Source organism: Leguminivora glycinivorella, chromosome 15 (assembly GCF_023078275.1).
Source record: "Leguminivora glycinivorella isolate SPB_JAAS2020 chromosome 15, LegGlyc_1.1, whole genome shotgun sequence".
In the NCBI taxonomy this organism is placed as follows: Eukaryota; Metazoa; Arthropoda; class Insecta; order Lepidoptera; family Tortricidae; genus Leguminivora; species Leguminivora glycinivorella.
In genome coordinates this window covers 20977093-21004951 of record NC_062985.1, presented here as the reverse complement: position 1 = coordinate 21004951, position 27859 = coordinate 20977093, and the positions used below count along the sequence as shown (strand labels likewise).

General features: G+C 38.0%; 1 protein-coding gene across 1 annotated transcript in view; it reads right to left on the bottom strand.

Moving 5' to 3' along the window:
- LOC125233818 (serine/threonine-protein phosphatase 6 regulatory ankyrin repeat subunit B-like) overlaps positions 1-27859 on the bottom strand; it is a 150327-nt gene that overhangs the window by 35082 nt on the left and 87386 nt on the right. The window contains exons 6-9 of the mRNA XM_048139948.1: positions 12917-13114; positions 12756-12869; positions 9816-9914; positions 7905-8003 (exon numbers count right to left, since the gene is read on the bottom strand). Of these exons, the coding sequence (XP_047995905.1) occupies positions 7905-8003; positions 9816-9914; positions 12756-12869; positions 12917-13114 (510 nt within the window). The remainder of the gene's footprint in view (positions 1-7904; positions 8004-9815; positions 9915-12755; positions 12870-12916; positions 13115-27859) is intronic.

Genomic DNA, 27859 nt, shown 5'->3' with positions numbered 1-27859 from the left:
AACTGTCTGTCACCGTTAAAGCGTTCGTTTAATTTTATTGTATGGGAACTTCCATAGACGTCTGCTGAGCGATGATGATGTGTCTGTCAAATGTGGTAGATGCAATTGGCCCTATGTTTGATGTTTTATAGTCAGTATTTTGTTCGTGTTGGTGTGGTGAAAAATTTTGTTGTTCATCGGTGGCAAAGTTTGTTTTAAGTACCTTCGTCCTTGCAACCCTCGCAACGCTCAAGATTCCACTTTTTGAACCACTGGCTACGCTCACGGTTCAATATTGGAATCTTTCGCTTGCTCGAGTATCAATATTGGCACGTGCGGTTAAATAACAACTTTGTCCCCTTGTAAAATAAATAACTACCTATTCTGTATGTACGCAAACATCTTTTATCCATTACTATTGATGCTGACTGTACTAACACTTTCGCTACCAAGAACCCGACTGTCGGGTACACCGCTCGTAGAAGCGTAGCCGATTACATGGGTTTCCCCGTATGTAGCGAAAATGTCGTAGCGCCGCGTAGAGCCCGGTTTCGAAAGTGTTAACAGTTGAATAAAAGCTATTTTTTTAACCCCCGACGCAAAAACGACGGGGTGTTATAAGTTTGACGTGTCTGTCTGTCTGTCTGTCTGTCTGTCTGTCTGTCTGTCTGTCTGTCTGTTTGTCTGTGTGTGTGTCTGTCTGTGGCACCGTAGCTCCCGAACGGGTGAACCGATTTCGATTTAGTTTTTTTTGTTTGAAATCTGAGTTAGTCGGGAGTGTTCTTAGCCATGTTTCGTGAAAATCGGTCTACTATGTCGCGGTCGGGGGTTTTTTCAAAATTTTAATTTTGTGGTTAGGTTATTTAATTGTAGTCTGACCTGTATCTAAACTGGGTGGTTCATTGACGGGTAATACAGAACTATGTATTCAAAAATTCGTTTTACATTCATCAGAGTTCCTGTTGATATAGGTACCAGTGGCGGCTGATGAAAATTTGTGCTAGGCAACACTGAGCAAAAAGAAACCTACCTACCATTAGGTACTTTACTAGTAATCAATTTTAGGCAAGCCGGTGGGAATCGGCTTGTATGGACCAGCCGCTGCTGATAGGTACATATCTACGTAAAGACTGATTGAGAGACAGATTTTTTTGGATGATTGTTAGGTACTAATCGAATTAAATATTCAGTAAATAAAAAAAAATGTTAAATTTGATGAAACAATTGCCCGTTACCTTCTTCTCTAAACCTGTATTATTATTATAGTATGTATCTTAAACAATTTAGAATAAAGCTATGTATACGTATACCGTATACATATCTATAGATATACATAAGTCAAGATCAACCGCTCATTTGCTACTACAATATCCGTAGCTAGGAAACCGGATCGACAGGATTAACTAATGACCAGCTAATATTTCAACCGGATTGTATCGGATCCGGAGCGCCGCCGGAACAAAGCCGCGATTGCCAGAACAGGAATATCCCCTGATCCGGAACTAATGAGATTCGGAACACTTACCGACGGCGGTTGACCGACTAACTGCACGAGTTGAAATGTCGCCATCACAAAAATAGGGACGTAAAGTAGGTAGTTTCATTAAATTGAGGATCATTGACTACTTTTTTGTGCGAGGGGAGACAAAAGGTCCGATGATAAGCGATCACACAGATATTTAGATTCAGTAACACCATAAGAAAATCTGTTCAATAGTTTTTGAGTCTATGGCGAACTCAGACACAAATACCTACACACGCAGCGGGCGACTTTGTTTTATAAGGTGTTGTTGTTGTTGTAGTACGGTCACGGACTTTGATTGTTGATCCACTTCCAGCCCATTTTATACTGGACACTTCATAGGTTTAACTCTGACATGACAAATTACTGGGGCCTCTGAATGGCTCAACAATCAAAGGCCGTGAGCGTACAGCCCCTTTAGCACAACTAGAATTGTCGCGCGCGAGTCCATACTTGAAGTCGCGCTTGATGTATGGACTCGCGCGCGCCAAGACAAGTTGTGGTTGTGCTAAAGGGTCAGAGGTGCAAAGGGCCTTCACAAGCTCGCGCCACGCCTTCCCTCATCTTCAGCGACCCTCGTGGACTCGCTTCAGCTCAAAATTTATAAGGTATAGTGAGGTAAGGTAAGGTAGGTGTTAGTGATATAAGTTTCTGCAGGGGCGGCTGACTCTGCGACTCTAGAGTGCTAGAAGTACATGCCGGCGGCCGCGAGTTCGCGGCCCAGCATTCAGTGTTGACGACCTTCGCGTGGCGCAATATAATTCAATGTCGGCTGCTCGCGTGCGGTTCGTTTGTTAATGTAGGTAAGAATTTAGAATGGCAGCATTTTGTGAACATTAAAGGAAATTCATTTATAATAAAAAGCTGTACAGAAGATCAAATCTTTAAAATTATCAACTCAATAAAAACAAATGCTAGTGGCTTCGATAATATTACAATAGAAATGATCCGTCTAACGCTACATGTTACTCTGCCAATTATTACTCATATGATAAATGCATCTATTGCTTCTAGCACCTTTCCTGAAGCTTGGAAACTTGCTAGAGTAAAGCCAATACCCAAATCCAATAGAGCCGAAGACTATAAAGATTTACGCCCAATAAGTATCCTCCCAGTACTTTCAAAAATTATTGAAAAAGTAGTCTGTGATCAGCTTACAAAGTACTTAGAGGAAAACAATTTACTACCGGGTACACAGTCGGGTTTCCGAAGTGGATACGGAACGGCTACAGCATTGGCCAAGGTCACAGACGACATCATTGCAGCATCCGATAAGGGTATGGCATCTATCCTGGTCCTACTAGATTTTTCCCGCGCGTTTGACTGCCTTAACCCGACGCTACTCCTTTCTAAAATGGCTTACTATGGCGTAAGTGTATCTTCATGTAAATGGTTCCAATCATTCCTCACAAATCGGAAGCAGTACGTAGAAATAACTACGGAACAAGGCAAGTTGGTAAAATCTGAAACGCAAATAATCAATCGAGGCACGCCACAGGGATCCATTTTGAGTCCGCTGCTCTTCATTCTGTACACAGCCGATATGATTAGCAACCTGAAATATTGTAATACACACTTATATGCTGATGACACGCAATTATATTATTCATTTGACCCAAAAAACTTGAATGAGTCCGTTAGTAAAATAAACGAAGACTTATTAACTATAGCCAAATGGTCTAAGAACAGCAACCTTGTGTTAAACCCATCGAAGTCGCAATATATAGTTCTAGGAAATAAATGGCAGCGAAAAGCCGTCAGAGAACAAGACCCAAGCCTACTAATTGGACACGAACCTATTACCCAAGTTGACAGCACAAAAAACCTGGGTCTCGTGTTGGACGGCGAGCTACGGTATTTTGAGCACGTTAATCTGAAAATTAGGAATGCTTTCTTCAGACTAAAAGTATTGTACAATATCCGGAAATATCTGTCAGTTGAAGTGAGAGAGATACTAGTGGAGTCGTTGGTCCTCTCCCATTTCAACTACGCAGATGTGGTGTACGGCCCAAGACTGTTAGCAGTGACGAAAAAGCTATTCAACGCGTACAAAATGCATGTGTTCGATTCTGCTACGAAGTACCTAGGCGAGCTCATATCACACCATTTCTCAATGATAAGAAACAGCTAAACATGGAGAACCGCAGGCAACATCATTTGGCCTATACTGTTAGAAAGGTTTTAGATCGCCAAAAGCCCTACTACCTGTACGAAAAGTTAAAATGGGTAAATGACTCACGCACCAGATCGCTAAGAAGCTGCACCAAACTTGTTACCCCTAAGCATAAAACTGCGTTCTTTAGAGGGAGCTTCAAGTTTGCTGCCGCCAAAGTGTGGAATGATCTGCCCCCTCCACTACGTGAGCCTATCCCGCTGTATAAATACAAACGTTTAGTACAGGCTCACCTATTAGATAAGCAGAGTGGATTGTTCCCTCGCTGATGCTGACCGCTGATCGATGGGAATCCCCAACATTGTAAGTGACAAATATACAACACAAACAAATGCACACGCACGCACACACACACACACACACACACACGCACGCACGCACGCACACACACACACACACACACACACACACACACACACACACACACACATTCACACATCAACGCCGGCAAACAAAGATAATTGCATCTGTCCATTCAATACGTCATTATACTTATACTGTTCCATTTTTAGATGCCTACTCTTTGGAAATTTCGTTGATGTAAATGTGATTTAATTTATAATTTTCTCTTTAATTTTTATTTTTTATTTTGATTGTTATTTTCTTTTTTAAATTTGTATGGCAAAATCGCTGATGTCACATAGGATAATAGTAGTAGCACTAATGAATTGTTATGTATACCCAATTATGAGCGCAATTGTACCTACTTTCTTTGTAATTTTCTCCGACCGTCCTTAGTCTGGGATCGGTCTGAAAACCAGCGCCGGGCATCTTGTCCCGGCACACGCTGAGACCGAAACCCTTTGCCCAAAACAAAAAATTATCTCTGCATGTACTTTTACTCACTACTTATATTAATAGATATAACTCATCTTGTTGTAACTGTAATAGTTTTTTAATAATTGTATGTATAAGGCAATAAAACATTCTTATTCTTATTCTTATTCTTAAAGGAGTGAGCCTTCTGTACTTGTACTATTATATATATTCTGTGGTTTTTGTTTCTCACCAATAAGTCGATTCACCTACTCTCGCGTAACTCTGAGGAATACGGCTAAGATCTTCGATTATCGGATTAGTAGAAGCACCTTTATCTTTGAGAGCTGACAAATATACAAAGACAGACGTATTGAAAGGGCGAAGAGCAAAGTTAATCAAGTACCTACCGAGAACTAAGTTGAGACGATGAAAATGTGTTTCTAATCTTGTTCAAAATGTATTCAAAGCATTGCTCTGAACTCTGAACTACACTCACAAATTCGGTAAGTAAGTAAAGTAGCTATTTGGGATAACACAAAGCAAATCATAAAATTTTACTTTACATACCTACTGAAAATCAACTGATAAAACATGAAATAATAAGCTTTTCCCCTCACTAGCTCGGAAACACGTGTTTTGTCCTTCAATACCAGTGGGTAAAAACGCATTTTATCCACTAGTGGGTAAAGTAATTTGACCTTGAATAAAGTCAAATTAACTGCTTTAAAATGGATAAAAGTAGATGAATCTTAATACAGATGATTTACCACCTGTGGAACTACTGGAAGCAGTGATAAACGCATTTTTTGCGTTGTAGTTTCCTCGCTATAGTGAGGGGAAAAGTTTTGTGTTACACTCGGGTGCAAATGTATTTTACTTCTCGTGTGTTAAAAAACTCGCAAGTTCAGGATTCTATTCTCGAACCACTCGCTTCGCTCGTGGTTCAACTATAGAATCCTTTCACTTGCTCGTTTTTCAATTCCACACTCGGCGTTTAAATACAACTTTGCCCCCTTGTATAACAAATAACTATTAAGTGTTGTTAGTTCATAAGTGTTTTTTTTTTAAGTATATGTGGTGCTGTATGTAGGTGGTTATTGCTATAAACGTTTTTCTATTTACTTCTAAAAGGCGCCAGAGATCGCACCCGGGATGTGGAAGCCACATGTCTAAGGGAATGCGCCCAGGGGCAACTTTGTCGCCGCAACTATTTTGTCTCACACCCAACTATCAGTCTATGAGCTAGTATGAAAGTGCGCACGTAGCGACGCAACTTTTCATAGAATGGATGCGAGAAACAAAATACTTGCGGCGACAAAGTTGCCCGAGGGCGCATATTGATGATAAATAGACATTTACAGTATTATCCCCTAGTTACGCGGATGATCAACCCCACCAGCCTGCCTAGTCGAAATAGCTTGACGCTAGACGCCGATCGGAACGCAGTCTTGCTCTGTCCCGCAAATACGGAAGAATGATAGAGATATAGCAAGCTAGAACTATATTATAGTATGCGTTGGTGAATTTGGCTACATACCCAGTTGTCGGCCATAGTGTATCGAGTACCATAGATCACAGAGTAGTGACAAGTGACAGACGGAAGATGGATCGGCGATAGCTCTGAGTGTCAGAGACGGTGTCACTGATATTTGCTCGTTGGTAACTCGTCATATCGACTTTGAAATATTTGTTATCGATACAATGTAAGTAACTACTAAGAGGTAATCTTTGGATGTGCTAATAAGGGTAACATGTACCACCGAAAATCGAGGGTTAACCCGAGGACAACCCACCATTTTATATGGAATTTGACAGTTGACAGCCCACTAACCTTGAATTAAGTGGGTGGCGCAAGTGGCCCTAAGATAGGTGACCACAAACCAATAATGAGAATTCGAAAACTAAGGCTACAAACTTCGATCTAATTGTTATTTTACGGTATTATACCTTTTTAATACCAAACTATAATGTCATACCTTAGTAAAAACTCAATTTCAAACTGTACCTGCTCCTGCTCTAGATTTAAAATCTTCTCTATTTTGTTCATTAAGTTAGTCAAGTATTCCACATTGTAGAGATACATAATAATGATATTAAAGTGAAAATCCATGTAATATGCGAAACGTAATACCCTCTATTCCTTTGAAGTGTCTCACGACTTTAGGCCAATTCGACCTTACGATGTGGCATAAAAATGATACTGGAAAGATATCAGTCGCCCCATGGTAATACCGTAGAGCGTTTCAACTGTTTCATGTGTAGGTAAGTAACTAATACTGGCGAATATAATGATAACACTCCGTTTTTGGCTAGATCTAATTGCAAACATTTTAGCTTACTTCAGCATTTTCAAAAAGTTTGTACATTTGGATATTGTCTTCGATATTGATAAAAACTGGTAGGCTAGTAGGGTACATGATGCTGAACAAGGCAAAAAGATCTACCAGATTTCCCAAAATGTCCCAGGAAGTTTGTATGAACCGTTAGTATAGAAAGCTGACAACAAGAAAGAAAACTTGTCGAACCCTAATTGTAATGAATATACCTATCTATGGGTCATTGGCCTAAATAAATTTTTTGATTCATTGATAAGCGAATGAAATGCTCAAATGGCAAATGTGTTCCGCTTGCGTCATTATACACCATGTTCGGAAAAGAAAAATATTAGGATATAATTTTGATGTAACCAAGTTTGAATTGGCCTCATGTGCTGAACACTGGCAAGTTTCAAATCCCCGTCGAGAGCGTATTTTATCATGAAAGTTTCTCGCAGGAAGTGATACATAAAGCGAGACTTTGCAACTGATACCAGAACCTCGCAGTAATGTGTGCTTGTACAGTTTTAGAAAGAGAGGATCGAGAGTATAGAATAATACTGTCAAAATATAATGTGTAGTCAAACTAGTCAAAGTATTAGACTGCCATTTCTCGGCTCAGGATAAAAACTTATGGATCTCAGTTTTGACTTACATAAGTAGATAAGTGTTAAAATTGTCAAATATTAATATTAGCGCCATCTAGCCGAAAATCAACCAAAGGTGTATCGCCATCTAGTTTTCTTATCCTTTCTGTAATATACACCCTGTTTTTATTGAATTCCATTAACTTTAAGGGGAGACTTCTTTTCTTCAGTTCAAATACAATCATTTTTTCTAAGAAACTTGCCTCCTCACTCTTACGGTTATCGAATTATTAAAATAATAATAATTACTGAACACGTGTGTGGCATCCCTTAACACTTTCTAATGTTATTTGTTTTGATATGTGCCGTCAAACACTTGACAATGACTTTATTGTTATGATTAAGGTCCTCTCACACTAATTAATCCATCTATTATGTATGGAAACGAAAAAAAAAATTTTTTTCGAATTTTTACTAAAAGCTATATACAGGGTGGATCCTGATGATGAACCTAACTGCGTGTCGAATTTAACGGAAAACAAAAAAAACACGGTGTATAATGTCCATACCTGGTCGGTGAGGGCCGGGTCAGCGCCCTGAGCCAGCAGGATTTCCACGATGTCAGTGGCGTCGGCCGCGCACGCCGCGTGCAGAGCTGACGATCCCACCTGAAACATGCACTCTTATTACCGTCCCATTGTAGTGATCTTTCTGAAAGTGCATACACTGTATACATACTCCATCTCAAATACAGATGCCTGATAGTATCTGAAACTTAATAAAAGTGCTTATACACCCTGTTTTTATTGAATTCCGTTAACTTTAAGGGAAGGTTCTTTAGATCAAATACAATTATTTTTTTTAAGAAACTAGCGTCTTAACTCTTACGGTTATCGAGTTATTAAAAAAATAAAAATAATTACTGAACACGTGTGTGACTGCCTATATCAATTCCTAATGTTATTTGTTTTGACATGTACTGTCAATCACTTGACACTAACTTGAATGTTACTTCTTAAGGGTCTCTCATATTCATTAATTCATTTATTATGTATGAAAGTGATGAATTTTTCTTTTGTGAATTTAACTAAAAGTGATAATACAGGGTGGTTCCTGATAGTGAACCTAGTAACGTAGCAACGTGTTGAATTTAAAGGAAAACAAAAAAACACGGTGTATTGTTGTACGGTGTTAGGTTGTTAACGCCTAATAAACGGCTCAAGTGTTGTCGGACCTTCGTATTTGAAATGGAATGGAGTATACATATACATACATATTTCTTTGCAAATGTATGCAACCTCCAGTTTCCCTATGTTTTCCTTCCCTGCGTACTAAAGTAAATATCAAATGTTATTTCGTACATAAGTTACAAGTTGGTATGAGCCGGGATACGGACCTGAGGCTTATGTATATATTCTATTTATGTCCTGAATTCCACTCACATAACATTCGAGCATATAATGCCAAATATTTTCAATACATTGTAAGTATTTCTACGGGTTCAAAGCCACTCGCTTTGTGCTATTCCCCTTGGTAATGTAATCGGGTTCAGTGTGAGAATAGGCATTGAAAAGGCTCCAGGTAAGCATAAAATCGAATGCCTGAATACCTTAGAGAATATAATAATAGAGAGTGGACACGCCGGCGGCGAACACTTCCCAGTTGTTAGCTCATTGAGTATACAATTGTGTGCGTGCATGATGACATTCATAATTAGGTAATCCATGAAATTTGGCAGCACATCATCCTCCTTGCGTTATCCCGGCATTTGCCACGGCTCATGGGTGCCTGGGGTCTGCTCTGACAACTAATTCCAAGATTTGGCGTAGGCACTAGTTTTACGAAAGCGACTGCCATCTGACCTTCCAACCCGAAGGGTAACTAGGCCTTATTGGAATTAGTCCGGTTTCCTCACGATGTTTCTTTCACCGAAAAGCGACTGGCAAATGTCAAATGACATTTCGCGCATAAGTTTGGTAGGTAGTTTGAAATTTAGAGCGTCTGTCTACGTGTGTGTGGGTTAAGGAACTTGCGAACAAGGTTCGGCAATTACTGTTTTCTTGTTAACTGTATAATTTTTTCATTAAGTAGATTTTATAAGATGCATCCTTGCGTGTGTACTCAACTACTGCGTGTGTAATTTTGTTAACTATTTTTACTTAAATTTAACCGTCTAGTAATGTAGGAAACTCTAGGCCTAGATTTATATATATTTTTGTAAACCGTACTTGTAAAAGGCTGTTTGATTTCTAAAAAAAAAAAAAAAAAATTCAATACAAATCGCCCGTCATGTCCAATCTCCTTCCTATGTCTGTGGTAACGTAAGTTTAATAAAAATGGCAAACGTGCGAGTATAGGCATTGAAAAGGCTAGGCATGTCCGATCTCTTTCCTTCTTAAATCTGTGGTTTCTTCAGTGAAAAGTGGCAAACGCGCGAGGATAGGCATTGAAATAAGCACAAAATCGAATGGCTGACTCACATTATTCTGCAGATGCACGTCGGCGCTGAAGGCGAGCAAATGCTCGACAATGCCGCGACAGCCCTGTGCGCACGCCATCTGAAGCGCTGTCACACCGTTCTGCAATATAAAACAGCCTTTAGCACAGGGTTTTTAAGTATGGGGTAAAGCATAAATTTAAGGGGGCCGACTAGTGGACAAACTACTTTTTAAGAGCGGTTCCGCATTACGTCCGATCCGAATCTTATCTGAACACGTGAAATAAGGCCCGTTAGTAGCCGTAGAATTAGTTATATGGTAATTTACCCACTGGATCCGAAAAATGATGGAAGGAAACAATGGACGTGGACAATTTCTTTTACGCAGCAGGGAGGCGTGTTTAAAAAAGTTTGGGATACCATGCCTTAGCACTTCTTCTTCTTCTTCAAATCCTGTTACCTTCTGCTGGGGTGTAGGGCTCGAATCATATTTCTCCATGGTTTAGTACCGTTTGGTAGCCAAAATTTCGTAACCGGCTACAAACCGGGAATCTTGATTCCCATTTTGTAGCCGGTTACGTATTGGACTAGAGTAGTACCGTTTGGTAACTAAGTTTTGTAACTGGCTACAAATTGGGAATCAAGATTCCCGGTTTGTAGCCGGTTACGTGTTGGGCCAGCGTGGTACCGTTTGGTAACTAAGTTTTGTAACAGGTTACAGAATTGGAATAAAAAATTCCCTGTTTGTAGCTGGTTACGTATTGGGCCCGAGTTAATATTGATCGGAATTTCTACCAAATCGAAGCTAGGACGGTGTAAGTACGGACTGAAAAAACCCATTTTGTAACCAGTTACAGTACGGGATATTTTTTCCCGTTTGGAAGCCGGTTACCAACCATGACTACGAATCGGTAATGGTTAGTCTCATTTTGTAACCAGTTACAATACGGGATTCTTTGTCCCGCTTCGCATAAGCCGGTTACGAAACGTAATAACAAATTGGTAATGGAAAGTTCCAATTTGAAGCCGACGAATTGGGATTTTTTTCCCGTTTTGTAGCTAGTTACTCATTTTTAGTTACGAAACGGTTCTAAAGGTTCTCCATTTACTCCGGTCTTGGGCAGCTTGGGTAACCTCCAACCCCATCCCTTAGCACAATACATGGAATTCTTGAAATGATATTAAGTATAATTATGTGACTGGGACTACTTGGTGCACCACTGCCGCATTTTTATAAAAGAAAACATACTAATATGAAAGTCTATTTTGAAATGAAACGAGAAGCCATTTTGAACTACATAGCTCCAGAACCGCATATTGCAAAAGATAACCGACTAAAGAACCAAATAGATTCTCTTTTCAAATGGCCGGGCGAACTCAATTTTACTAAAACGTTTTCCATCTAATAAACGCGCTCAGTTTTAAATAATTATGAAAAGGAAAGGACAGGTCGGTTGTTTTAAGTAAGATCACAGGCGATGCCATTCATCAACATTTCATTATTAATTTTGCCTCTAGTCATGAAAATAGCCACGTTAATGAAATTACTTAAGGCTCGACTACTATGAAACAGTAATACGAGTACCTATTTTATTTTTAATTTTAACATCATTCATTTAATTTTTGTTATGCTAAAAAATTTTTTATCCTTTAACTCTTACATAAGTATCTTGTATGCATTGCGTTTATATTTTTTCCGGAAAATTGTTTTTTTCTTTTAATATCACCGGAAACTTGGGAAACATGATACATTAAAGATAGATTCAACACTTTGATCCACATACAAAAATGTGAGGAGTTTACAATAGGCAACTTTGACTGTACTTAAGATAAAATGTTTTATATAATGCACGAAATAAAGCATCAGATAATTATAAGAAAAACAGGGACAAGAGTTGTTTTTAACTCCAATTTATATTTTATAGATCAGATAGAAATATATAAAGTAAATCAGTTGACCGTGACGTCACTCAATTCCATTTCATATTAATTCCATATTATCAAGTCGTTCAAAACCGTTTTGACAGTTCTTAAAAAGAAGCTGATTTGACTAAGAGGAAAGTAGCCTATTATTCCCATCGAGAAATTTTGATATTCATGTGAAACTCTCTGACTTCAGTGTTTGTCAATGACTTTTAACTAGCCAATGCCATTGTAAATAGTTTCAACAACTTCAATTTTCCTTCAACTCTAGTACCATTGAGACTTCACTGAAGTAAATTTCCATTATAGTCTATCGTCGTCAAGAATTTCTCAAGCCTGGTACTTCACGTGAGTAGGATGGCTGTCACAGTAAATTCAAAGTCGCGAGACTCAACTACAGAATGAACGGCCGGTACTCAAGGGTCTGACGGCGGGTAAAAGATATTCCTGATAATAAAATATATTTTCCCGAGCTCTGAGTTTTCTACCTGAATTACGTTATCAAGTTAATTCTTTTGCAATGTATCAAAAATAATACATACTGTTAGTTACATAAATAATACATACTGCTATCTTCAGTGAGCTGCAAAAGTGAATTTATCAATAAATTCGTTTATAATTTCTCCATGCAATTTCGCAGCTGTTCCAGCAGTAACTGCGCATAGTTACTTTGCAGTGAGTTCCTAGGACACACAAAATGGTTGTAGAAGAGAAGAACACACAAAATGGTAGTTCACCTGGTCAGTAGCGTCCATATTGCATCCGTGGTCTAGCAACGTTCTGAATAGATCTGTATGTCGATGAACTGCAGCCAGATGTAAAGGCGTTCGCCCTGCTTGATCCCTGAACTCTCGGTCGGCCCTTCCAGTCACCAAGACAGTAGATTACATAATCACCTTACCCGTAGCCTCAACATTGCACCCGTAGTCTAGCAACGTCCTGACTAGGTCAGTATGCCGATGCACAGCTGCTAGATGTAAAGGCTCCTTGCCTCCTGCTTGATCTCTGAACTCCCGGCCGGCCCCGCGAGTCACTAAATGAGGATAATATGCTAGATCACCTGGTCAGTAGCGTCCACATTGCACCCGTGGTCCAGAAGTGTCCTCACTAGATCTGTATGCCGATGAACTGCAGCCAGATGTAAAGGTGTTCGCCACGCTTGATCTCTGAACTCCTGGTCGGCCCCGCGAGTCACTAAATGAGGATAATATGTTAGATCACCTGGTCAGTAGCGTCCACATTGCACCCGTGGTCCAGAAGTGTCCTCACTAGATCTGTATGCCGATGAACTGCAGCCAGATGTAAAGGGGTTCGCCCCGCTTGATCTCTGAACTCCCGGTCGGCCCCACGGGTCACTAGAAGAGCGCAGGTTGTCGAGTGCCCGCCCTCGCAAGCCACGTGTAACGCTGTGCGTCCGCTCTGGGGAACAAATAATGGATTACGTTTTGTTGCACGTGCTTTGGCGATCAACAAAAATATATTTTTTTTTTTTTATGAAATAGGCAGCAAACGAGCAGACGAGCCGCCTGATGGTAAGCAGTCATCGCCGCCCATGGACATAAGCAACATCAGGGGAGCCACTTATGCGTTGCCGACCTTTGAGAACCCTAAATACCAAATAAAAATTTAAAAATTAGAAATAAATTGCACATTAATCATAATTATAAATTAACACGGTTTTTTACGAAGGCCAACAAGAAATATTTTATTCATTCAGTTTATTATTGTGTTTATTACAACATGGATTTGAAGTAAGAAATAATAGGTAGGTACTTATGTCTTTCAATCACAGATAAGTTTCGGTTTTAGTAAATCTTGTTTTACAAAACATTTTTTCTATCGTCCGGCCGGATAGCGTCTAATTTTAGGACGCTACGCTAAACGAAGTTACTTCTTCCCGGCGGTACGAAAAAATAGTATTCACACCTTGGAAAGTAAATCAGAAAGAAATCACAATACATGTTTATTGGCAAATGTGAGCTGAGACATTTCTTTACGTAGTATGTAGTAATCTAATGTATGTAATCTACTATTTTTTTTCATTCATGAGAGATACGGAATTGAAATATCTTTTTTAATACAGTTGCTCAAAAAGTGCCCGTTTTTTGGCTGTTTAGCGTGCGAGAAGTTGTATTTTACGAACTAGTGCGTAAAAAGTATATACGTTCCATTTTACGACTACTTACCGAGCTGTTTTCATATTAGTCTAGTTTACTAAGACAGAATAAAACTATAAACATACTATTAAGTGATTAATATTTAAAACGTTAATATTTCATATGTAATTGTTTACTTTTAGTCATACTAAACATAATTTATAAAATGGTTTATACTTTGAAAAATCGGTCATAATGAGTCGTGTAAACAGAACATGATTGGAACGAAACGCGTCTTCTACTGTCAAAGTAGAGGCGTCTACCATGTTTTAACTTAATGCACGTTCAAAAAACCTCAATATGTTACGCGATTTGTCATAATTATTTTACGTTATTTGCAATACGTCGGGGCATAAATGGATCGATTAAATTAAAATGTAGTTGTACATTAAACAATCGTCCCAAATCGTAAATGGGTGATTCCATAAAATTCGGTTAACTTTGTGTTTAGGGCAATTTAATAGATTTGTAATACATATATTAGGTATCTTATGTTATAGGGGTTGAATATAAACGCCGTTTGATTAGGTCATCCGATTTGGTGTTGATCACTGCATTATTTATTATAGAAAATAATTATCAAATGTCTTAAAAGTCAGTCCCTAGCCATGTCACATTTCCAAATTTCAGATTAAGTTTCTTCAGTATTCATGAGTTTTAATGATATCACTAGATTTTTGTGTTTAAACCAATGTAATATTACACAATACAAAACCCCGTAACAGTTTTATGGAAGAAAATTACGTTTATGATAATAATTTTTATTCTATAATATTGTTATACGTAACTAGCGTCAGTACCTAGCCACTTAGAAATTTTAAAAATACGCGGCACTCGAGCAAAACCCGTTCTGTTACACTACATCATTCGAAAGTATCAACGTGAAGTTAGCCGCAAACACGACGCGTTCTGCGTCGGCCATTTTATCGCCGGTGCGATTCGCGTCCTTGGAGCGTAAACACGTGCTATGCCAGTCGATTTTTCAGTCCCTAGGTAAGTTATTTGATATAAAATAAATAAGTTATTTTACCCGTTACCTAATTGTATGTTATTCTGATGTGTGCATTGCTGTGAGAGTGAGCTTTAGGTTTCCGCATTTATATCTGAGAATAAGTTATGAGCGATTATGTTTGCATTTGTCAGTCCCTGGACCGTCAGGCCCTGGTTATGTAACTGGCTAGGGACTGACATTATGGCTAGGGATTGACGATAGTATGACAAAACGCAATTTATTTCGCATTTAGGCTAAACTATATTTCTAATAGGTAGACATAATTATGATTTGCGCAAAATCATTTAAAAAATCTAATTTATATAACATTAATTTTAGAACATGTCGCCAAAAAAGAAAAATTCGACATCGAAAGAAGATAAGGCTAAAATATAATTAATGTAGGTTTGACTGAATTTTTACACTGAACTATTTACAGGACTGTTGTAGCTGTTAAAATGTAATAATAAAAATCATTTAAAACAGAAAATATGTGGTTTTATTGAAAAAATATTCTTAGCGTCAGTCCCTATCCTCGGCCGTCAGTCCCTAGAAAGCTAATATCAGAAAATTGTAAATATCTCCTTAAATACTAAAAAAATCGGCTGGCCCTTTTGGATGTATCGTACGTGGTGTCATACTTACCCAATGGGTGATCAACTTTTGCGTTAGCATTAAAAAAACACCTCTGACAAAATCTGTCCAAATCCAAAAGTTAACCGATTTTTATGGAATCACCCAAATGTTTATGGGTAATTATGTCTACCTATTAGAAATATAGTTTAGCCTAAATGCGAAATAAATTGCGTTTTGTCATACTATCGTCAATCCCTAGCCATAATGTCAGTCCCTAGCCAGTTACATAACCAGGGCCTGACGGTCCAGGGACTGACAAATGCAAACATAATCGCTCATAACTTATTCTCAGATATAAATGCGGAAACCTAAAGCTCACTCTCACAGCAATTCACACATCAGAATATTTATTTTATATCAAATAACTTACCTAGGGACTGAAAAATCGACTGGCATAGCACGTGTTTACGCTCCAAGGACGCGAAACGCACCGGCGATAAGATGGCCGACGCAGAACGCGTCGTGTTTGCGGCTAACTTCACGTTGATACTTTCGAATGATGTAGTGTAACAGAACGGGTTTTGCTCGAGTGCCGCGTATTTTTAAAATTTCTAAGTGGCTAGGTACTGACGCTAGTTACGTATAACAATATTATAGAATAAAAATTATTATCATAAACGTAATTTTCTTCCATAAAACTGTTACGGGGTTTTGTATTGTGTAATATTACATTGTTTTAAACACAAAAATCTAGTGATATCATTAAAACTCATGAATACTGAAGAAACTTAATCTGAAATTTGGAAATGTGACATGGCTAGGGACTGACTTTTAAGACATTTGATAATTATTTTCTATAATAAATAATGCAGTGATCAACACCAAATCGGATGACCTAATCAAACGGCGTTTATATTCAACCCCTATAACATAAGATACCTAATATATGTATTACAAATCTATTAAATTGCCCTAAACACAAAGTTAACCGAATTTTATGGAATCACCCTTATGTTTTTATGGCACCCAATGAAATAAATTATGTTAGATGAATAGCAAACTCGAAAATATGCACGCAAGTTTAAAAGCTTCAAAAATACGCCTTTGAATTGTCAAATAATCCGTCAATGTCCATGGGAAAATTGATAGTTCGGATTGTTTTATTTCGTTGTAAGTAAGTAGTAGTGTTTTTTTGCAACTGTATTAAAAAACGTCGTTCGTCACACGTGCGAGAATGTCATTCTTCACTCGTCCCGAGATTTGTACTGAAAAATGTCGTACGATACACGTGCGAAAAGGAAATTCGTAACTCGTGTCGATTTAAAACACTCCCTTCGGTCGTGTTTTAATTTATCGCCACTCGTTTCGAACTTCCTTTTGTACGCACTTGTATTGTAATGTAATATTACAATTACAGGAGCAGTTTTCATTAAGGCGCACATCTCGAGTAAGCGAGAAAAAAAAAAAAAAAAACACAAAACGAGAACGACCTACTTTCATATTCGAAATAGCTGGAGAGTGGAGGGCTAGAAATTGAATTGAACCTTAAAATATCCAGTTATACCGCGTACCAATATCTAGTTTCTACATAATAAAAATTATCGTTACAACATAACCCTCGGGCCTCGTTGGAATCATGAGAGAATATACCAATTTAGTGAAATTCGTGGAATTTTCGTGAAAAGTTGATAACTACAGAAATATTTACAAAATATATAGGCCGCTCTAGAATCCTGACTTAATGACACCGTGCTTTATTTGCCATATAAATTACTATGACGTTTACTGTGAAAAGGTTCTACAGTGGCCTAGGATTCTAATTGGCTACTGTTCAGCTGGCCAGGCTGTTATGAATCATGGTATAGGGGTTATAGTTAGTACTTCCATACTTTATTATTTAATATTATAAATGGAAAAGTGTGTGTGTCTGTTTGTTTAGTCCGTCTTTCGCGACAGCACGGAGCGACCCCACTTTCCTAAAATAAGGGGGGGGGAAGGTGGAAGTAAGTATGGAGCATTCCGCAATTTTCGAATTTAACGCGAGCGAAGCCGCGGGCATAAGCTAGTTCCCCAATAATTCGATACGCGACCACTGAGAAGTGAGAACAGTCGCAAAACGGTGATCAATCAAGCCTTTAACGCGGTATGTTCCAGCCCATCTGTACTGACCTAGCCGAAACGACAATAGTGACGCTAGACGCCGATTGAAACGCAGCCTGGCTCTGTCGCGCCAATACGGAAGAGCAATAGAGACAGCTACGATGACGATGTTATTAGGGATGTACCGACTATTGATTTGGCTCTAATATTAGTGGATATTACGGGTGACTGGAGCGGAGCAGAATGAGAGTGCAGTCAATGATAGATACAAGTAGTAGGAAAAGCGTGAGCGTAATGAATTCTAATCAATCTCATTTATTGTGAGGTATGCCTATATATACATGTTTGGGTTGTCGCTGACCAAGCAATATGCGTTATGTCGCAGTAAACCATTGTGTTACTGCTAAATTAATACGGAAAGTGGCTAATATGCGGCACTAGGGTGGCCGATTAGTCGGCTAGTCGGCCAAAAGAGTTTTTTCGACTAAAATCACATTTTTTAACAGGTTCAAAGGTCTATGAGAATATTTATGTATATTTCCCATTTTAACAACCGGTTTGGCATAGCAGGTAGTGAATTAGTGATCCTGCCTATGAAGTAGTTGATAGTCCTAAGTTTCTGTGATGACTGATATTTGTTGTTTTGACTAAGAAAGGTATAACAAATAGGTACATAATACAACCACATCAGCTGTTGATTTATCTGTGTACTGTTTTTCTGTCACTTATGAAGTGCCAACTAATCGGCCTTTTTTGCCGACTAGTCGCCGACTAATCGCCGATTACAAAAGTGGCCGGATAGTCGGCTTTCCCGATTAGTCGGTACATCCCTAGATGTTATGCATTTGGGCACGTATTAGCCTGTACTCAATTCCATGTATCATTTACACGCGTATGACAAGCTGAGGAAAATGACGAATGGGCTAAGTATTTTGGTAGGTATAGATCACTGACAAATGCGGCAGTATTTTTAACAACTTGACTTTCGTATGTTTGTCCCGTGTGTGTTTATGTTTACGTTATACGAAAATCTTAAAGTTATTTTTACGTTTTTAACCAAAGTTTCCCAAACTCTCCTAACTTAGGCAACCTTTATCAACTTAGTTAGACACACTGAGCGCGATTGTGATTTAACACTTTGTGATGGTTTCGAGCATATTTTAATGCGATTATACATTATACCACGATTTATTTGTGCACTCAAAAATTACGATACCTATTTCGTCAGAGTTGTATCAACACCAACTCGAATAACACATATTATACACCGTGTTTTTTTTGTTTTCCGTTAAATTAGCCACGCAGTTAGGTTTATCATTAGGAACCACCCTGTATATCGCTTTTTGTTAAATTCGAAAAAGATTTTTTTTTCGTTTTCTTACATAATAAACTGATTACTTAGTGTGAGAGGATCTTAATCATAACATTAAAGTCATTGTCAAGTGTTTGACGGCACATGTCAAAACAAATAACATTAGGAAGTGGTAAGCGATGCCACACACATGTTCAGTATTTTTTTTTAAATAATTCGATAACCGTAAGAGTTAAGAGGCTAGTTTCTTAGAGAAATTGATTGTATTTGAACTAAAGAATCTTCCCTTAAAGTTAACGGAATTCAATAAAAACAGGGTGTAGTTGTGTAAATTAGAATTGACACCATACCTCACACGGTACGTAACCAAATGCACAAACGTTTACTATAATATCGTTATTGCTATTATCTCTACCGCTCTTCCGTATTGGCGTAAATGAGCCAGCCTGCGTTTCGATCGGCGTCTGGCGTCAACGACTGCCATGTTGGCTAGAGCGGCTGGAGTATCAATCAGAATAATATCTACACGTGTACGTAGCCTAGATTGAATTCATTATGAGTTCCGTGTCTTCCCTGTACTAATGAAATTTCTCCCGTGGCGGTATTAAAATATGTCAATCATGGCTTTTAACTTGATGTTGTTAAATAAAGTAGATATCGGCAAAGTGATATTATCTGTCGATAAAATTTCGTGTAGTATTCTCGTGTACGTGTAGTAATCGTGAGAGGAACACTTTGCTGAGATTTATCGAATTTTCGTGCACTTGTTTTATTGACAATTTAATTGTGTAAGGACACTGTGTGCACAGGCTTTTATCGTCACTACTTGTAATTTAAATATTATTATAACATTCTTAATTCTTAAACAAATACAGTGCACGGCGTGGCGTGAATTTAAGAAGCACGGCCCAACTTTATCATATATCTATATACTTAACACTTTCGCTACCAAGAACCCGACTGTCGGGCACACCGCTCGTAGAAGCGTAGCCGATTACATGGGTTTCCCCGTATGTAGCGAAAATGTCGTAGCGCCGCGTAGAGCCCGGTTTCGAAAGTGTTAATTTAAATTAATAGGATAGAAAATATACTCATATTCATAGGCAGAGTAACCATTAGGCCAGTCTGATCGTCAGAAAAGTCCGCAATCGATCAAACAATTCCCCGCAAATACCTAACAATCGGTAACAGAACAACCAAAATGGCCGAAATTATTCGGCAATGAATTATAATTGAGCAATTTAACGAAGCGTTCAGATCTGATTTGAGCAAATAATTGGTCCGTCCCTTGTTGCGGTAGACAGGTACACTCAACAACACAGCTGTCAATATAAAGTGCTAAAGATATGTATACACACCTTAATGTACAGCAATAAAGTTCTGTATACATTAGAGATGGGCCGAATATTCGGTAAATATTCGGTATTCGGCATATTCGGCCAGTTTTTCAATGTTCGTATGCGGTCGAATAATTCGGTTGCATTGCCGAATATTTACCGAATAAACAAAGTAAATAACTAATGAAGATCTTACGTATACCATTGGATAATAAGCTCTTATTTTAGTAGTAGTAGTAGTAATACACTTTATTGTACAAAGATAAGAACACACACAGTACTTAAAGAAAAAAACCGGCCAAGAGCGTGTCGGGCCACGCTCAGTGTAGGGTTCCGTAGTTTTTCGTATTTTTATCAAAAACTACTGAACCTATCAAGTTCAAAACAATTTTCCTAGAAAGTCTTTATAAAGTTCTACTTTTGTGATTTTTTTCATATTTTTTAAACATATGGTTCAAAAGTTAGAGGGGGGGGACGCACTTTTTTTTCCTTTAGGAGTAATTATTTCCAAAAATATTGATATTATCAAAAAACGATCTTAGCAAACCCTTATTCATTTTTAAATACCTATCCAACAATATATCACACGTTGGGGTTGGAATGAAAAAAAATATCAGCCCCCACTTTACATGTATGGGGGGTATCCTAATAAAACATTTTTTTCCATTTTTTATTTTTGCACTTTGTTGGCGTGATTGATATACATATTGGTACCAAATTTTAGCTTTCTAGTGTTTACGGTTACTGAGATTATCCGCGGACGGACGGACGGACGGACGGACGGACGGACGGACGGACGGACGGACGGACGGACGGACGGACGGACGGACAGACAGACATGGCGAAACTATAAGGGTTCCTAGTTGACTACGGAACCCTAAAAAAGAACACACACATCATTTGTACAAAGGCAAACTTATCCCATCTATCTATTTTAGTAGATTTTTAAGGAACTGCTAAAAAGAGAGAAACCTATGCGTAAAAATATAAATACAATTGTTTTGTAAAAAAGTTTAAAAACCTTAGTTCAAGAGTTGAGAAGAGTTCAGAGTTGTTTTAACTAAGTTTTAGTTATCCATTAAATCATAAAAACATAGTTGTAGTATCATGTGTAACCATTATCAATCATTTAATGGTTTTAATCTTAACATCCACTTTAAAAATATGGCGTAACCGAATATTCGGCCGAATGTTCGGTTCGGTAAGAGCTGAACCGAATGTTCGGCCGAATATTCGTATTCGGGAAAGTCCATATTCGGCCCATCTCTAGTATACATATTTTAGGCACTTTGAATTCACAGCTGTGTTGTTGACTGTGCTGCTGTCAGCCGGTCTAGCTGAAATGACAATCGTTGACGTTAGACGCCGATCGCAACGCAGTCTGGCTCTGTCGCGCCAATACGAAAGAGCGATAGAGGTAGCTAACTACGTTAGCGATATTATCGTAAGCTTTTGTGCATTTGGCTACTTACCCAGGTAGGCAGGGTGGATTGTACTTCGTTATGCTGCCCGTAGTGATGTCCGTTTCGGGATTTTATCAAAGAAAAATATTGGAACATTTCAGTTTTCAATTAATTGAATATCTGGGAATATAGGTACGGCCTGATTCAAAACTTTGATAGATGTAAGTCGAATATTCGATATGGATTGAATTAGATAAGAGATACGAGTATAATTAATCAAGAGAGATCAGCTTTTGTTTCACTTTTGCTATTAGCTCATCGGTACCAGCATATCGCAGTGACATCCTGTTCACATCTTAGAATTATTGCTCGAATAGTGCGATTTATAACAACATAGTCTCTCAAGTTTTGAACACATAATATGTAGTAATTTAACTGTTTTCGGGTAAATTAGTGTTGTTTACCCATATCTCCGTTGACATGTCGGCACGTCAGTCGTCCCTGACCGCAGCTGAACCCGGTTGAAATGTCGGATAATTTAGGTATTAAACTAATATTATCTAGGTACCTATATAGAAAGATATACATTTTATTACCATGAAGTGCTAAAGCCGTTCAGTTTAGGTTGAGAGAGAGGGACGGAGCTATGGAACTGCTGTAGCTTCGTCCCTTTCTCTCAACCTAAAGTGAATGGCTTTAGCACTTCATGGTAACCCCCCAGATCGATCTTTTGAATGTAATTGAATTATCGGTTGCTGATATTTTAAAGTAAAGATTACGATGCACTAGCAGATACAGATTTCTTATGGGCCATTTGCTTAACGCTCCTAATCATATTATAGAGAACTTATAAAATGGATGGAGATCATAAATCATTAGACTTATATTGACCGGGATATAGACCGTGATTACCTTTATGAAAATAACCGTGAATCATTCAAAACTCTTAGATCATAAATCTTTAAAATACTGAAAAATGTTTCAGCAATACTCTTCTCACTAGTGCTGCTTCGTTATCACGAGCGGAATCGTTATACTTTCCGATTTCCGAATTTTGTACAATCAACAACGCATTCAATCTGTATCGCGCGTCTGTTGTTTTTCGATTGAACTATTCGATTTCAAATAAAGTTAAACTACAATTGAGTTTTCAGGTTAAATATGTGTTAAAGTTAGATTTTGGCGTGGCCCGGATATTTAAAACATCAGGGTACGAAGTCAAATGCACGTAGCCTTGACAAGCCGTCAGCCAAGTTTTCCTTAGTATTAATATACTCTATGTCATAAGAGAATGCCGACTATATCAATGCCCATCTTTGCATTCGGCTTGCAGCCATCGCAGGAACACCAGTCTTAGGCCCAAACAGACTCACCAATGGCTTGTGATCGGTCCTTAAAGTAAAATGTCGCCCGTATAAGTACACGCGTAGTAGCACAAAAATAATATCGTTATCATTAGATATCGCTACTCGTATCGTATCGCTCTTCTGTATTGGCGTGACAGTATATTGATTTCCTATTTGACGACCGGTCTGGCTCAGTCGGTAGTGACCCCCTGCTAACGCCGTGGCTTGCGTGGGCGACGGTCGCGCGATGGACGCGCGACGGCGATGCGACGCATACGAAATCAAACCTTATCGATATGGAAGTATGAGCCGCGACGGCGACGGTCGCGCGACCGTCGCCCACGCAAGACACGGCGTAAGCCGCGGTTCTGGGTTCGAATCCCGGTAAGGGCATTTATTTGTGTGATGATCACAGATATTTGTTCCTGAATCATGGATGTTTTCTATGTATATAAAATTATAAGTATGTATTTATCTATTTAAGTATGTCCTCTTTCGTCCAAACCAGCGCCAAGACCAGACGTGCGCTCAATTATTTCCGGAATATTTAATATTAACTGGATCGTAATCTCACCCTTATTTGTGTATGTTTTGTGTGGATTTTGGTGTGCATTAGATAAATAAATAATCGTGCATCGTTGTGTCGTGACGTATACGTGCTGCTAGCGGCCCCGCGCTCCACCTCGCGAAAACGAGACAGCGTCGATAATTTGCCTCTTGCTCTAATTCACCGCGCGGCCCGACGCCTCCCGATTACACCCGACACGCTACAATACCGCGCCTACGTCGCTGCAGACCTACCTGTGCTACGCTGTGCTACGAATCCGGCCTACGTTACTGTACAAAATAATAAACAAGCAACACACAATGTCTTCACCGACCCGTAACTCAGAAACAGACGAAACCACCGACAGTCGTGTATCAGGAGTAACGCTGCGACAAAAAAGAAAAAGGCTCCAAAAAAACTGGAGTGTCGAACTGAGTGAGTTACGCGACGAAATGAAAGAGTTATTTAAAGAATCAACTACCAGACTTGCAAATCAGTTGAATAAAATATTCCCTACACTCGATGCAATCAAGGAATCAAATAACAAAATTGAGGCCTCCATTAACGTACTAACGGAAGAAAATAGCGAACTCAGATTAAAAATCGAGACGCTGGAAGATGCTCTTAAATCAAAGTCAGAACAGGTGACCTTATTAGAAGAAAGGCTTGAAGACACCTTAAGGACATCCAACAACAAATGTGTTGAAATTAAAAATGTTCCCATAGGTGATAAAGTACCTCAAGACACTCTGATAGGTATGGTCAACTCATTGGCAAATAACTTAAAAATTGCCTTATCTAACTCGGACATTTGTGACATCTACGCTCTTAAAGGTAAAACAGACAAAAAATCTATTGTTGTCGAGTTTAACTCAACGATGACTAAGGATAAGGTTCTTAAAACGGCGAAAACCTTTAATACGGCGAGCCAGCAGTCCAGACTACGAGCTACACATCTAGGACTTGTACACAACCCCGATACACCCATATTTATCAATGAACGCCTGACACTAAAAGCCTCGAGGCTCTATTTCCTGGCCAGAGACCTCAAGAGATCGAAAGAATATAAATATTGTTGGACCTCGTTTGGCCGCGTCTACGTACGTAAGACTGACAACTCCCCGGTAATCTGGATTACAAACGAATCGCAAGTCCAAAGACTTTTTAATGAATGACTATACACCTGTAATGTACATGTCTACAACTATATAAATAACAATTTGTATTTACTATGCTTAACACCCATGTATATCTCTGATTATCTCTTTATAGTAACCTGTTTTCTTTTTGATTATCAGTCTGTTCTACACACTTGCAGCTATTGTAAAAATATATACTCGTCTAAAAATACCTATTGCAGCTCATGTAATAAGAAAATACACTCAAAAACAATCACATACACTATTTATTTAAAGACATTCTTTTTTAAACACTATTATACACATAATATCACGTGCATTACCTACCTAATTAAAACAATGTACATAATAAGAACCTATAAACACATTAAGACCGATGAATACAAATTCACAATTAAATACAATAGTTACTACAGTGACAGCCTACTTTTGATATAGTTATGTTACATGATGATATATTGAACGAGTTAGACAACCTGAGTAACAATCATAGTTTAACATGTAGCATCTCCGATCTGCCCTCTCACTTGCCAACAAAAAAGCCTACTTTTTCCATCGTAACGCAAAACATTAGAAGTATTTATAAAAATATTGACGATTTAGATATTAACCTAACCTCATTACCAAGACAACCCGACATTCTTGTTCTTACGGAGTGTCGGCTGATAAAAGATAAGCCGCTGCCTATTAAATACAACTTTTCCTGTTACAATACTACCAAGCAAATAACTCAAAATGACGGAGTGGTCGTTTATATTAATAATACTATTTCTCACCAAATTAAGGAAGTTATTTTAGAGGATGCGTCATGTCTACAAATTTCTCTGTCTAGCCTTACAATTTTATGCATTTATCGCTCCCCGTCGAATACCAACATAAGTAATTTTGTTTCATCCCTGGATACGCACCTAAAAACCAGTAACCTAAGTAACAACGTTGTTATCACAGGCGACATAAACATAAATATCCTACTACAAAACAATTCCACAAATTGCTATATTCAAATGTTAGCTTCCCACGGTCTCTTACCGGCTCATAAACTAAACACGCGAATTGATAGTTGTCTAGATCATATTTTTTCAAACTTGAACCCTAATACATTTTTCTCGATCACCGCAGTACTAGAAACTACAGTAACGGACCACTTTATGACTCTTATTAATATATATTCAAATTCTAGAAATACTTCTAAAATAACCACTAAAGTAATAATAGACTATTCTTCCGCCGTATCCATGTTTAAATCGAATAACTTAGATGACTTAATGAAAAATACTGACCCTAACCTACTAACATTTAATTTAATACAACTTATTCAACATGCTATAGATTCCAATACAAAAATTGTAAAAATACCCTGTAATAAACAAATTTTGAAACCATGGATTACACCTGGCGTATTAAGATGTATTCATCATAGAAACAAATTACAAACATATCTCAGACGTGACCCTACAAACGAAGTACAACAAATAATTTATAGACGTTATAGGAACTATTGTAATAATTTAATAAAAAAATTAAAACAAAAATATGAAAGGAAACTTCTTAATAACTCTAAAAACAACAATAAAAGTTTATGGAACACAATAAAAACTATCACAAATCTAAAAAAAACCAAATGTAAAAACGATGAACTCTTAAACTTAACAGATTCTCCCTATCTTTCTGCTAACCTAGTTAACCAGCACTTCGCCAATGTAGGCCAACAATTGGCCGAACAAATCCTACCACCAGGAGTTGCGAATCTTAACCTAATCACTTACCTTAATTCTTTACACTTCCACGTTTCCTCGATTGGTATCATAGAACCTGATCTCAAGGAGATTGAACTACTAATCCTGAATTTAAAACCTAAGTCGGCAGCAGGCTGGGATAACATACCTAATATGTTTTTAAAATTGGCTAAAGACGAACTAGTCCCAATTATCAAACATCTCTGTTCGCTTTGTTTTTCACAAGGAATTTTTCCTGATGCTTTCAAGCGTGCTATTATTTATCCAATCTATAAGGATGGGGATAGAAAGGATGTCAATAATTTTAGACCAATCTCGGTCCTACCCTCACTTTCTAAAATTATTGAGAAGTTAATAAACGTTAGATTATTAAATTTTCTAAACAAATATGACCTTCTTTCACCTCGGCAATTTGGATTTAGAAAAGAGAAAAGTACTGAAATGGCGGTATTAGAGTTAACTAATTCAATCACAAAATATTTAGATGATAAAAAGAAAACATTAGCCATATTTCTCGATCTAAAAAAAGCATTCGACACGGTCTCTATCCCCATCCTTATACGGAAGCTTGAAATAATGGGTATTCGTGGGCAATTTTTGGAACTGATTTCTAGCTACTTGAATAATAGGACACAACGAGTAAAGCTGAACAATGACGTATATAGCACTGACTTATTCTCTACGCAGTTTGGTATCCCTCAAGGAAGTGTCTTAGGACCAACCCTCTTTTTAACTTATATCAATGATCTCACTAATATAAAACTTGAAAATGGTATAGTAGTCTCCTACGCTGATGATACTGCGCTTTTATTCCAAGGGAATCATTGGGAAGAAGTATACTCCTATGCTGAGGCCGGTCTGTCCAAAGTAATAGCCTGGTTACAAACTAATTTACTCACACTAAATATTAAGAAAACAAATTACATCACTTTTTCAATTTTAAACTCTTCTCAACCTGACAAAAACAGATTTCACTTAACTGCACATTCATGTAAAAGTCAAACTAATAATTGTTCCTGCCCCAGTCTCACCCCTGTTAGCTCCACCAAATACCTAGGTATACATATTGATCAGCTCCTTTCATGGAAACATCAAATTGAAACTACTGCTAATAGAATACGTAAGCTGATATGGTTATTTAAGTATCTCAGACAAATATCCGATAAAACACTACTAATTTATATATATAAAACCCTTGTGCAATCCATTGTCCTTTATTGTCTACCTGCCTGGGGAGGCACTCACAAAAATAAACTTATAACTCTAGAACGAGCTCAAAGATCCATCCTCAAAGTTTTATTAGGTAAAAATATAAGACACAGCACTACTGATGTGTATAAAGAAGCTGATGTCCTAACTGTGAGACAGTTATATATATTAAACTGTATTCTGAAGGTTCACAAATCTATAAAACCAGACATTGGCATGTTACAAAAGCGTAACCCTTACTCAGTAATTAACCATCCAAGTATTGGTAGGACTTATTTTGCTAAAAGACAATTTAATACAACATCGGTCTAT